The following is a 14,040-nucleotide window of genomic DNA, read 5'->3' on the forward strand; positions in this document are numbered from 1 at the left end:
GAAACAAGAAAAACAATTATTCATTTTGTTTTTTTTATCCTTGAACAATTATTCATATTTTTTTTATCCTTGACTCTAGAGCTCTGTACTGGCTGCCTTGCTCAGTTGGTAGAGTGGTCATAGCACAAGTGGAAAGTTGCAGGTTTGATACCCTGTTACAAGGCGGGCTTGAGGAAACTAAAAGAGAAGACCCGGAGAAGACCCACGCAGGCACGAGGAGAACATGCAAACTCCACACAGGCGGGGCCGGGATTTGAACCCCGGTCCTCAGAACTGTGAGGCAGATGCGCTAAGCAGTTTTCCACCGTTCCGCCGGCATAATATTAAATAACTGCAAAATTGTGTAGGACTGATGTGAAGTTCCGCGGTGGGGGCACGTTCTCTGTTAGGCAGATGAAACAGATGGAGTCCCAATAACGGAGAAAAGAGGAGATAACAAAGAATAATATAAGGTTTAGTTTCTGAAACCCCAAGGAACTCCCAACTAGTCAACGAACATCAAAATATCGCTTGTGACTAAGGGTGTCTGTTTAATTTCTTATACATACCTCAGTGGGACTGTGAAGAGGTAGGGGATCAAAGTCTCCCTGGATGGGATCCATGGTGTTGAGCTCCACATCAAAGAGGAAGAAGATGAATCCATACAGAGCTGGACCTAAACCATTACACAGACCTCTGATACCTGTTATCATCCCCTGAGCCACACCTGTGGGGAAAGACAAACTCAGGTTAACATATTAAAGCTGTAGTATGTCATTTTTGGCATCCCCCTAAGCTCCAATTCTGCATTACAACAAAAGAACAGAGCCGTCGCCTTAATATGACATAGGCAATGCATGTTATGCCCCTTATATGTTTTTCTACAACATTTTTACTCGGTTTTGAAAAGACTCATTTCCATGCCGTCATTTTCAGCGCGCCACCAACCAGGCCAGCGAGGGAAATGAATTGGGCATTCATCCATCCATCCATCCATCCATCCATCCATCCATTTTCTGAGCCGCTTCTCCTCACACGGGTCGCGGGCGTGCTGGTGCCTATCCCAGCTGTCGTCGGGCAGGAGGCGGGGTACACCCTGAACTGGTTGCCAGCCAATCGCAGGGCACATACAAACAAACAACCATTCGCACTCACATTCACACCTACGGGCAATTTAGAGTTGTCAATGAACCTACCACGCATGTTTTTGGGATGTGGGAGGAAACTTGAGTGCCTGGAGAAAAGCCACGCAGGCACGGGGAGAACATGCAAACTCCACACAGGCGGGGCCGGGGATTGAACCCCGGACCTCAGAACTGTGAGGCAGACGCTCTAACCAGTCGTCCAACGTGCCGCCAGGGCATTCACTAATTGCAAAAAATAAGATACTGACAAATACAGCTAGATGTTAGAGAAGCGGAATTACTTAATCAGCATTGTGTCATCTTCTACAGTAGTGGCTTTTTTTTTTTTTTTTTTTTAAACAAAAAAAGGTGTGGATTTTAACTTTAAGTCAACTTAGGCTATGTTCACACAGCAGAGGATGATGCCCAAATCAGATGTTTTCCTTAAAGCCAATCATTTTATGTAGTCATTCACATTACAAAAACAAATACGGCTTTTGCTAAGGACGGACTGTGACGTCACATGCATGCGCACAAAACAGGACGTCACATTGCGCGTGCGCACAGCCACGAGACGCCGTGTTGACAGAAGTAAATAGGGCCCCTCGCATAGGTCTTGTCATGACACATTTGTGGTAATTTCAAAAATGTTGTGCAACCACAGCCAACATTTCCTTATATTTATCAGTTTTAAAGCATCTTCGTTTTGCCACTGACTGTTTTCTGCCATTTGCTTTTGTCGCGTGTACAGGTCGGATGCATGCCCTGTGAGCGTCCATACTGCACTCGCGTCGGATACATATCCGATTTGTATCCGCATATGAAAGAGGCCTGGGTCGGATATGAAACAATCGGAATTGTACTGTTCACATTGGCACGAAATAATCTGATAAGTGTGAACATACCCTGAGTTAAGCTCGGAGTTTATCAAGCTGCAAGAACATGACCAATCTCAATGTTGAAACAGTGACCTATTGATGTGAGGGAGATGAAAATACGGTATAGCAAAAGAGGGGGCGGGGGGGGGGGGGGGCTCTCTTTGTCACCTTGTTTGTCAGGATCAGCAGACTGCGACACCAGAGCTGAGACCGCAGGGAAGGTTATGGAGGACATTGCTGCGACAGCACCAGCTGCCCACATCATCCTATTAACAAACACACAAACACATGCACAATGGCAAACATGTTTACGTGGGGGGAAAGAAACGCATTGTTAACAGACGGTCTGAACAGTGAAGATATTCACTCAAAAAAGAGTAATGACAAATCTCACCAAGGCTCTGATCCAAAGCCATACCAGGCCAGCTGAAGAATTTGGAAACCGAGACCCAATAGAACAGTATTTTTATTACCCAGAGTCCTCATTAGCAGTGTGAGTACGAGGGTCTAAAGAGGAAAAACAGAGACAATTTTTAGTACCAATGCATAATGAATAAGGTTCAGTGCACGAGCTGCATTAAATATTTGGTTGGCTGTGTCTTTGAAAATTCCGCCTGTATGAATATACGAACGCTGTCACATCCTATATCAGTTTCTGTGAAGAGGTGTGTGTACCAACAAAGTCATTTCGCACGTTAAATAACAAACCATTGTTCACTGCCAAACTTAAACAACTTCGCCAGGCTAAAGAGGACGCATATCGAAGTTGGGATAGGGCCCCGTATAATCGCGCTAGAAACCAGCTGACTAAAGAAATTAACTTTGCAAAGAGAAACTATGCAGTAAAGTTAGAAAAAAGGTTTACCGCTAACGACTCTAAATCAGTCTGGCATCCATTACAATCGCTAACCTATTACAAGCGACCAACCCCCCAACCTGAGAACAATAAAAGACTCGCCGACGACTTGAACACCTTCTACTGCAGATTTGAAAAGGACACTTTCACACCCCACACCCACCCAGCCGCACCACCGACCACAATCACACCTCTGTCTTCTGCGTTGACTATCCACGAACAGGATGTGAGACGCATCTTCAAACAACAAAAGATTTAAAAAGCGGCAGGCCCAGACCTTGTGTGCCCATCCTGCCTCAAAGTCTGCGCGGACCAACTCACTCCAGTCTTCACGCAGTTCTTCAATAGATCTCTTGAACTGCGCGAAGTACCATCCTATTTCAGACGCTCCACCATCATCCTAGTCCCCAAGAAACCTGCAATCTCGGGTTTGAATGACTACAGGCCTGTCGCCCTGACATCTGTGGTCATGAAGTCCTTTGAACGCCTCGTGCTGGACCACCTCAAGAGCGTAACAGGTCCACTGCTGGATCCCCTGCAGTTAGCCTATCAAGCAAACAGGTCTGCGGATGATGCAGTCAACACGGGACTGCACTTCATCCAAGAATACCTCAACGGCGCGGGGACCTACGCGAGGATCCTGTTCTGAGACTTTCGCTCTGCGGTCAACACCACCATCCCCAAACTCCTCTCCTCCAAGCTTCTCCAGCTCAGGTGAGGCTGGTGTGCAGCACCTCATCTACATGCACCATCAGCACCGGGGCACCCCAAGGTTGTGCCCTCTTCTCTCTCTACACGAACGACTGCACCTCAACGCACCCGGCTGTCAAACCCCTGAAATTTGCAGACGACACCACCGTCATCAGCCTCATCAAAGACGGTGACGAGTCTGCGTATCAACAGGAAATGGAGCGGCTGCAGCTGTGGTGTGGCCAACACAAGCTGGAGCTGAACACGCTCAAGACTGTAGAGATGATGGTGGACTTCAGGAGGCATCCTTCGCCGCAGCTGCCCCTCACACTGTCCAACTGCCTTCAAGACCTTCAAGACCTTCAAGTCCCTGAGAATTACAGTCCCTCAGGACCTGAAGTGGGAGATCAACATCAAGTCCATCCTCAAAAAGGCCCAGCAGAGGATGTACTTCCTGCGGCTTCTGAGGAAGCACGGGCTGCCATAGGAGCTGTTGAGGCAGTTCTACACAGCAGTCATCGAATCAGTCATGTGTTCTTCCATCACAGTCTGGTTTGGTGCTGCTACAAAAAAGGACAAACTCCGACTGCAACGGACAATCAAAACTGCTGAAACCCTTGAGGACTTGCACGCTGCCAGAACTAAGACAAGAGCATGCAAAATCCTCTTGGACCCTCCACAACCTGGTCCCCACCTCTTCCAGCTCCTTCCCTCAAGGTTGGCGCAACCGAACAATGCAAACTAAAACAAGCAGACATTCCAACAGCTTCTTCCCTCTTGCCATTAACTTCTTAAACAGTTAACTTACAATTCCATTGCAAAATGCTGCCAATTTTTTGTCTTGAGTTTGTTGTCACATCTCTGTCGGGCCAATTATACATTACTCGTGCACTCACTGTAGTAGTCTCGCTACGCTGCACTATTTGCATATCTGTTGTTGACCAATACTGGCCACTCATGTGCCAGAGTAGCATCTGCAACATTTGCACAATCGACATTGTCCCACATTATTGCACAGCTACTCACTTGAAACTGCATACATTTCCTGAAGTCTCGGCGCCCTTAGCACAATGGCTATTGGACCGAACTATTGTTCTATTAGTCACTTCAAACTGCTCTAATTGCTAGAGGACTCTGCATCTTTTTGCACAATTGTGAAAGAAAAGAAAAGGAAAATGTACCGGCATTACCACGTTACTGGCAATCTTTTATTGCTCAGTGACTTATTTTTTTTTTTAAATGTCTTTATGTCTCCAAAGTATTCTCTGTCAATTGACTGTCTGTTGTCGTACTAGAGCGGCTCCAACTACCGGAGACAAATTCCTCGTGTGTTTTTGACATACCTGGCAAATAAAGATGATTCTGATACCAATAGTATTGACTGTAAATGTGTTGACTGACAGAGATATGTCGTATTATTCACATTCTTCTTCTTTTGCTTTCGTCTTGTCCCGTTTGGGATCGCCACAGCGCGTCATCCTTTTCCATGTAAGTTTATCTTTTGCATTTTCCTCTCCAACACCAACTGCCCTCATGTCTTCTTCCCTCACTACATCTATCAATCTTCTCTTTGGTCCTCCTGTAGCTCTCTTGCCTGGCAGCTCCATCCTCATCATCCTTCTACCAATATACTCTCTCTCCTCTGAATGTGTCCAAACCATCCAAGTATGCTCTCTCTAACTTTGTCTCCAAAACATCTAACCTTGAATGTTCTTCTGATGAGCTAATTTCTAATCCTATCCAACCTGGTCATGCAGAGAGAGAACCTCAACATCTTCATTTCTGCCACCTCCAGCTCTGCTTCCTGTTGTCTCCTCAGTGCCACTGTCTCTAACCTGTACATCATGGCTGGCCTCACCACTGTCTTATAAACCTTTCCCTTCATCCTAGCAGAGACTCTTCTGTCACATAACACACCTGACACCTTTCTCCACCTGTTCCAAACTGCTTGGACACGTTTCTTCACTTCCGGACTCTCACCATTGCTTTGGACTGCTGATCCGAAGTATTTAGAGTCCTCCACCCCCACTATCTCTTCTCCCTGTAGCCTCTCCTTTTCAGTGCATGCCTCCACTTTTCTAACTGTTCCTCCACCTGCTCCCTGCTCTCACTGCAGATCACAATGTCATCTGCGAACATCATGGTCCAAGGGGACTCCAGTCTAACCTCATTTGTCAGCCTATCCATCACCACTGCAAACAGGAAGGGGCTCAGGGCTGATCCCTGATGCAGTCCCACCTCCACCTTAAATGCGTCTGTCACACCTACAGGACACCTCACCGTTGTTCTGCTGCCCTCATACATGTCCTGTACTATTGTAACATAATTCACTGCCACTCCAGACTTCCGCATGCAATTCCACAGTTCCTCGCTGGGTACTCTGTCATAGGCTTACTCTAGCTCTACAAAGACACAATGTAGTTCCTTCTGACCTTCTCTGTACTTCTCCATCAACACCCTCAAGGCAAATAATGCATCTGCTGTACTCTTTCGATGCATGAAACCATACTGTTGCTCGCAAATACATGTGGCTCATCAACGTTATTCCTCTGTAGTTCCCACAACTCTGCACATCACCCTCTATTATTACTATCGCTACGACTATTACAACAACTAATTAAGGCTTGGCGATATGGTCTTATAATATATTCTCATTTACAAAAAAACGACAATCCGATTTCCAATTTTCCTGTTTTGCCTGGAGAAAATGAAAACGACAATGGCATGATTCAAAACAAGTTTTGCTTTTTGTCTAGTTTTTCCCTGCTTTATTTCTCGTTATATCAAACAAGCTTTGACACTTCAACAGAAATACAAGAGGTACCTGTTTTTCTTTATTATAGATAATGAGAAAATACAGTATATGCTTCCTCTTGGGAAAATGTCCCTTTTGTCAAAACATACATTTAAACACAATCCCTAATAAATCAACTGCCAAACTGTATGGCTTGACTGCTCCATAATGTAAGAGTGAGGCCACAGCCCCTCCAACTCTCTCACACTCTTTTCTCATGTACAGGTGAGTTGTACAGGTGAGGCAGAGTGACCTCAGCAAAATGTTTGTGGCTTGGAAGCACATAAGTCTAAAGTTTTGATAAGGTCGATAAATCAATGCTTTTGCAATGTATAAATGGGACAACATGTCTCTGGCAATGTTCAGCGCGGTTGACTCCATGATTGCCTTCCACCCGGCTTGTAAAAGCCCATAACATAAAAACAGCCATAATGTAATCAATTTGCCCTTTTTAAAATGGAACAGGCCCATAACGTAATAACTCATAGATCATTTTACACGTGAGACTATGTGAGTCCCAGGATGCACATGTCCAGAAAGAATGAGTCCCAGCCCTGGAACAATGAGTCCCTGCAACATATCATCTGTGAGTACAGATACAGCAATCCGCCACTATATGACGGTTGTTGCTTTGTGGTGCCACTATATTGCAAATTTCTACTTGTACAATTTGTACAATATTTTTTGGATTATCCATTGCTCTTGCTCTCTCTCATTTTATTATGTTTCAGCCTGCCCCGACAGCAAGTTTTTTAGGACAATATATGTTCCCAAAAACGCTCACAATAAACGATAGTGTCGTTGATGTCTTTTTTGTTAATGCCACGGATGTAATTATATTTGAGAGCATAATAATTCAAGTACATCCTTTTTAAGAACAATTCACTTTCAATTCTAAAGAACATTGAACATTGGCATTGTAATGTAGAACAACAAATAAAATATCTTAGATAGAAAATATAAATAAATCAGTCGAGCCTCTTTTCGCAAAAATTGCACTTTGCAATTGCGGCTGAAATAAGTATTTAACACATCACCATTTTTCTCACGAAATATTTCAAAAGGTGCTTTTGATACATCCAATGAAAGTTGAACAAATAAGCAAATAAATTAAGTTTTCTGTAATAATGTGAAATGACACAGGGAAAAAGTATTGAACACGCCAACTGGCATTTATTTAATACTTTGTACAAAAGCCTTTGTTTGCAATGACAGCTTCAAGACGCCTCCTGTATGGAGAAACTAGTCGCATGCATTGCTCTGGTGTGATTTTAGCCCACCTATAACATCCACTACATATGGAGATAGTTTGAAAGAGTAAGGAGCAGCAGACAGGACGAGAGATCATGCTAACCAAGTTAAATACAAAAAATACATGTTTAAAGAGAGAACGAGAGAGACAGAGATGGATAGAGTATGTATTTTCACAAAAATGTCTAAAAATAAAAAGTTAAATACAGGAAGTCCTCGATTTACGAACGAGTTCCGTTCCTGCGCTGGCGACGTAAAACGATTTTCCGCGCAAGTCGGATTTCACCGTTAAAAGTCGAAATTTACGGTGAAATACTTCTATTACGGGTATTGTCCCATGTGATTGTGACAGCAAGCTCAGTGTGTGTGGGCGTGTGCGTCAATGTGTGAGTGAGACGGGACTGCGCTGGCGTCGTCCGGCGGGACTGCGAAGGAGGAAAGAGTGCGCGCCGGTGCGAGTGTGTACAGTCAAGTGTAGTGACGGCGACCGGGGAAGAGTAGCGATTAGCGCAGGACCCGTTGACGTTGATTGTGTAGAGGAGCAAATAAAGCCATTCAAGCTTCGTGCCTTTATTGTTGCCGCCACCCAGCTCAGTTGTGCAACGAGAGAAGGGAGTTAACCCCTGCGTCTCCCGACCACGGTCAGGTGACCGTAGCAGGAAAGGTTAACACTTTGTATAAAGAAACTAAAATACATTAAAATGAAAACAATGAAAAGATGCTGTGCTTACCATTACTGCTGAGTGTGTGAAAAAAGGCAAAGATACTTCCGCCGAACAAACACAGACAAGCACTATGCCCTTGCTAAGCAGAAACACTATGGTGCTGGGACAAAATGGCGGACGAGGCAGGGGCGTCGTAAAGTCGAAACGTCGTAAATCGAGGACTTCCTGTAAAGTGATATTATATTATGGGCTCAACTATTACATTTGCAAAGGTTTTTTTTTTTTTTTTTTTATTTTAACCTGGCCAACAACATAATAACCAGCCAATAACAAAATAAGTTATTATGTTATTGGCCAAAAGTTATTACATTATGCGATCAGGACTTTTATTAGATTACTGGCCAGTTAATATGTTATGGGCCTAGTATATTTTAAAAAGGGCAAATTTATTATGTTATTGGCCGTTATTACGCCGGCCGACTGGTTAGAACGTCTGCCTCACAGTTTTGAGGACCGGGGTTCAAATCCCGGCCCCGCCTGTGTGGAGTTTGCATGGCTTTTCTCCGGGCACTCCGGTTTCCTCCCACATCCCAAAAACATGCAGGGTAGGTTCATTGAAGGCTCTAAATTCCCCGTAGGTGTGAATGTGAGTGCGAATGGTTGTTTGTCTATGTGTGCCCTGCGATTGGCTAGCAAACGGTTCATGGTGTACCCCGCCTCCTGCTCGAAGATAGCTGGGATAGGCTCCCGCGACCCTTGTGAGGATAAGCGGCTCAGAAAATGGATGGATGGAGGGGGCCGTTATTACAATATGTGCTTGCTTCTACAGGGCTCCTTTCTTGTCCTACACAACACAATGTGAAAATTATTTTGCTTATGTTGTCTGTTTTTCAGCACAAACTAAACTAAACTGTGAATCAGTCTGTAAAAAAAAAAAAAAATAGGGGAAAAAAAAGTTCAATTGGCCACACTGATTCTGCTTTTGTCAACTAGCTCCTCTCTATTTGAAGCTATGTTGTTAGGGTCGATTAATCACCCAGCCCTACGACTACTACTACTAATAATACTAGTAATGATACCAATCCATCCATCCATCCATCCATCCATTTTCTTTACCGCTTATCCTCAGTACGGTCGTGGGCTGCTGGAGCCTATCTCACCGATCTTCGGGCGGGAGGCGGGGTACACCCTGAACCGGTCGCCAGCCAATCGCAGGGCACATACAAGTAGAAACAAACAACCATTCGCACTCACAGTCACACCTACGGGCAATTTAGAGCTGTCAATGAACCTACCACGCATGTTTTTGGGATGTGGGAGGAAACCGGAGTGCCCGGAGAAAACCCACGCAGGCCCGGGGAGAACATGCAACCGCCACACAGGCGGGGCCGGGGATTGAAGCCCGGTCCTCAGAACTGTGAGGCAGATGTCCGAACCAGTCATCCACCGTGCCGGCCAATAATACCAATGATAATAATAATAATTTTTAAAAATACATTGTATGTGTTGTACAATGCTAGTTGGGTTTTCTCATAATTTAGCTTCCTGATGTCATGCAAATATCGTCTCGAGTGTTTGTGTTACCTGTGCAACAATGGACAGAATTCCCACAACTCCAATAAAAACAGCAATTGTTGTCGAGGAGAAATTGACGACCTGCAGAGAAATTACAAAAGTGAATGTGATTTCACATGCTGATGAAATAGTACAAGGCTTTACAATGAAAAGATGTAGTTATTTTCCACCGTCTCTTCTGTCTCTTTCACGTTTGGGATATGACCAATAGATTATGACGAGGCAATATATAAACAAACCCTAATGAAGCTTTCCTGTCAAATTAATCGTTGTATTAGTAAGTATTAGCTCAAAATATCTTAAAGGGAAATTACATTAAGTTCCCTGACTTTTGGGGTCAGATTAGTACATAAAACTATATTTTATAGTACAACCCAAATTCCAATTCAGTTGGGATGTTGTGTTAAACATAAATAAAAACACAATACAATGATTTGCAAATCATGTTCGACCTATATTTAATTGAATACACTACAAAGACAAGATATTTAATGTTCAAACTGATAAACTTGATTGTTTTTAGCAAATAATCATGAACTTAGAATTTTATGGCCGCAAGACGTTCCAACAAACCTGGGACAGGGTCATGTTTACCACGGTGTTACATCACCATTTCTTTTAACAACATTCAATAAACGTTTGGGAACTGAGGACACTCATTGTTGAAGCTTTGTAGGTGGAATTCTTTCCCATTCATGCTTGATTCACAGCTTCAGCTGTTCAACAGTCCGGGGTCTCCGTTGTCGTATTTTATGCTTCATAATGCGGCACACATTTTCAATGGGAGACAGGTCTGGACTGCAGGCAGGCCAGTCTAGTACCCGCACTCTCTTACTACGAAGCCACACTGTTGTAACACATGCAGCATGTGGTTTGGCATTGTCCTGCTGAAATAAGCAGGGCCGTTCTTGAAAAAGACGTTGCTTGGATGGCAGCATATGTTTCTCCAAAACCTGTATGTACCTTTCAGCATTAATGGTGCCTTCTCAGATGTGTAAGTCACCCATGCCATTGGCACTAACACAGCCCCATACCATCACAGATGCTGGCTTTTGAACTTTGCGTCCATAACAGTCCGCCACGCTGTTGACACGACGTCCACAATTTCCAAAAACAATTAGAAATGTGGACTCGTCGGACCACAGAACACTTTTCCACTTTGCATCAGTACATCTAAGATGAGCTCGGGCCCAGAGAAGCCGACGGTGTTTCTGAGTGTTGTTGGTAAATGGCTTTTGCTTTGCATAGTAGAGTTTCAAGTTGCACTTTCAGATGTAGCGCCCAACTGTATTTACTGACATTGCTTTTCTGAAGTGTTCCTGAGCCCATGTGGTGATATCCTTTACACATTGATGTCGGGTTTTGATGCAGTGCCGCCTGAGGGAGCGAAGGTCACGGGGATTCAATGTTAGTTTTCGGCCTTACCGCTTACATGCAGTGATTTCTCTGAACCTTTGGATGATATTATGGACCGTAGATGATGAAATCTCTAAATTCCTTGCAATTGTACGTTGAGGAACATTGTCCTTAAACTGTTCGACTATTTTCTCACGCACCATCTGTGCTTGTGAATGACTGAGCAATTCAGGGAAGCTCCTTTTCTACCCAATCATGGCACCCACCTGTTCCCAATTAGCCTGTTCACCTGTGGGATGTTCCAAACAGGTGTTTGATGAGCATTCCTCAACTTTCTCAGTCTTTTTTGACCACCTGTCCCAGCTTTTTTGGAACGTGTTGCAGCCATAAAATTCTAAGTTCATGATTATTTGCTAAAAACAATCAAGTTTGTCAGTTTGAACATTCAATATCTTGTCTTTGTAGTGTATTCAATGAAATATAGGCTGAACATGATTTGCAAATGATTGTATTCTGTTTTTATTGATGTTTAAAACAACGTCCCAACTTAATTGGAATTGGGGTTGTAATTCATGTACAGAGCTTGAACCCTGACAATTAGTTTAATTAGCTTAATTAGTAGACATTAGCGAAGTGCCAGTTTGAAGGGAGCTATGATGTATTCTGATTGGAAAAGATGTTGTTTGGTTATTTATGATTGTATTATTATTATTTTATGTTTTCTCCATATGTTTTTCCACCATTAGACAGCTCGGTGGGTTTCATGTTGGTTACACCACTAACTAGTATAGATGTACTTAAACATTCAGGGCGATGCATCATTTAATGAAGATAATCAGATACACCTGGGCAACAAAGCACACCTGCAAATCAAATGTTCCAATACTTTTGCTCAGATGAAAAATGGATAGATTCAGATTTAGATATGAAGACCTGAAAATTAAAGCTAAAATGTTGATCCCATGTTCATCTTTTGATGTAAATGTGTGTGTGTTTTAAGTCAACAAGAAAAATAAAGGAATTGGCCTCACTGTTCCAATACATTTGACGGGGAGGGTAACTTCAAGCAGCAGATATGTTAGTGGATCTATTATGGAGAAGTGGTGTGTGTGTTTGTGGGTGTGTCTTACCTGTCGCAGGTAGAGGAAGAAGCTGGAGTACTGTCCAGCCTCTGGTAAGTATGACAGGAACACAGTGATACAGATGAGTAAGACTGTGGGGTCCTGGCCCACCTTCCTCAGAGACTGACAGAGGGAGGGAGCAAAAGAAGAATATAAAAGGCGGGAAATAAAGCACACTTTCGGGCTGCAAAAGCTCTGACTCAGTTTCTCTTTTTTGAATTTGTTTTCTTTCTCCTTTATTGTATTTTTCTCCCCAATTACAGTTTTCTGGGTCCAAGATCTATTGTCAAAGAATATCAACGCTATGGAACTTTTCTACCCCTAGTTTGCGATGCTTCGCCGACAACCGCACGGAGCTAGTGTTTTGCCTATAGCCTGAAGCCGGGCAGCGTCCCCTTGGCGAAGAATGCATCCCAGAGGAGATATAAAGAGGGACGAGAGCCGGCGCTAAATTGAAGTAACTTAAAATGACGTAGAGGATTGAATTGGACAGGAAATTTCAACCGTTTCTTCTCTTGATCATTACGGGGAATGTGAGGTTACTCACCAACAAAACAGACATTCTAACTGCTTTTAGTAAACATGCAGTTGTTTGTGTACACCCAACCATCAACTGCTGCAGCTGACGCGATTGACGTCATGTTCGTGCGATTCCAATTTCAGCATCACGGCGCCCTGACACTGGTCAGTGAAGACTTCAATAATGCTCCTCTCTCTCATCTACTGATAACTTCAATCAGCATGCAGACTGTGAAACGGGAGGTAATAAAACTCTGGATCGTATACCGATCTGAAGGGAGCATACGGCTCTTCTCTCTATTGGAAGAATCTGACCACGACTGTAGAGATGATGCTGCCCCTCACACTGTCCAACTGCCCTGTGTCAACCGTCGAGACCTTCAAGTCCCTGAGAATTACAGTCCCTCAGGACCTGAAGTGGGAGATCAACATCAACTCCATCCTCAAAAAGGCCCAGCAGAGGATGTACTTCCTGCGGCTTCTGAGGAAGCACGGGCTGCCACAGGAGCTGTTGAGGCAGTTCTACACAGCAGTCATCGAATCAGTCCTGTGTTCTTCCATCACAGTCTGGTTTGGTGCTGCTACAAAAAAGGACAAACTCCGACTGCAACGGAGTCCATAACGCCTACAATTTCATTGCAATATGCTGCCATTTTTTTTGTCTTGAGATTGTTGTCACATTTCTGTCGGGCCAATTATACGTTACTCGTGCACTAACTGTAGTAGTCTCGCCACGTTGCACTATTTGCGTATCTGTTGTTGACCAATACTGGCCACTCATGCCAGAGTAGCATCTGCCCCACTTGCACACTGACTGAGGAGTATCTGCAACAATTTCACAATCAACATTGTCCCAGATGATCGCACTACTCGTCACTTTAAACCGCATACACTCCTTGAAGTCTCGGCGCCCTTTGCACAATGGTCATTGAACCGGACTATTTCTATATTATTCATTCGAACTGCTCTAAGTACTAGAGGACTCTGCATCTTTTTGCACAATTGTCAAAATAAATAAATAATTTTCAAAGAACATATTGTACCGGCATTAACCCTTCATTGCTCAGTGACTGTTTGTTTTTGGTCAATGTCTTTCTGTCTCCAAAGTGTTCTCTGTCAATTGACTATCTGTTGTCGAAACAGAGCGGCTCCAACTACCGGAGACAAATTCCTTGTGGTTTTTTTGGACATACTTGGCAAATAAAGATGATTCTGATTGTGATGTTTCATCT

General features: G+C 43.7%; 1 protein-coding gene across 2 annotated transcripts in view; it reads right to left on the minus strand.

The window, feature by feature from the left end:
* The window catches only part of mfsd14ba (major facilitator superfamily domain containing 14Ba), a 36,494-nt gene that overhangs the window by 3,032 nt on the left and 19,422 nt on the right, over positions 1-14,040 (minus strand). For both annotated transcript variants that reach the window (XM_061799879.1, XM_061799878.1), the window contains 5 exons: positions 12,299-12,412; positions 9,822-9,893; positions 2,376-2,488; positions 2,150-2,247; positions 549-706 (listed from right to left, as the gene is read on the minus strand). In XM_061799879.1, the coding sequence (XP_061655863.1) occupies positions 549-706; positions 2,150-2,247; positions 2,376-2,488; positions 9,822-9,893; positions 12,299-12,412 (555 nt within the window). The remainder of the gene's footprint in view (positions 1-548; positions 707-2,149; positions 2,248-2,375; positions 2,489-9,821; positions 9,894-12,298; positions 12,413-14,040) is intronic.

The sequence above is a fragment of the Phyllopteryx taeniolatus genome, chromosome 15 (assembly GCF_024500385.1).
Source record: "Phyllopteryx taeniolatus isolate TA_2022b chromosome 15, UOR_Ptae_1.2, whole genome shotgun sequence".
Classification (NCBI taxonomy): Eukaryota; Metazoa; Chordata; class Actinopteri; order Syngnathiformes; family Syngnathidae; genus Phyllopteryx; species Phyllopteryx taeniolatus.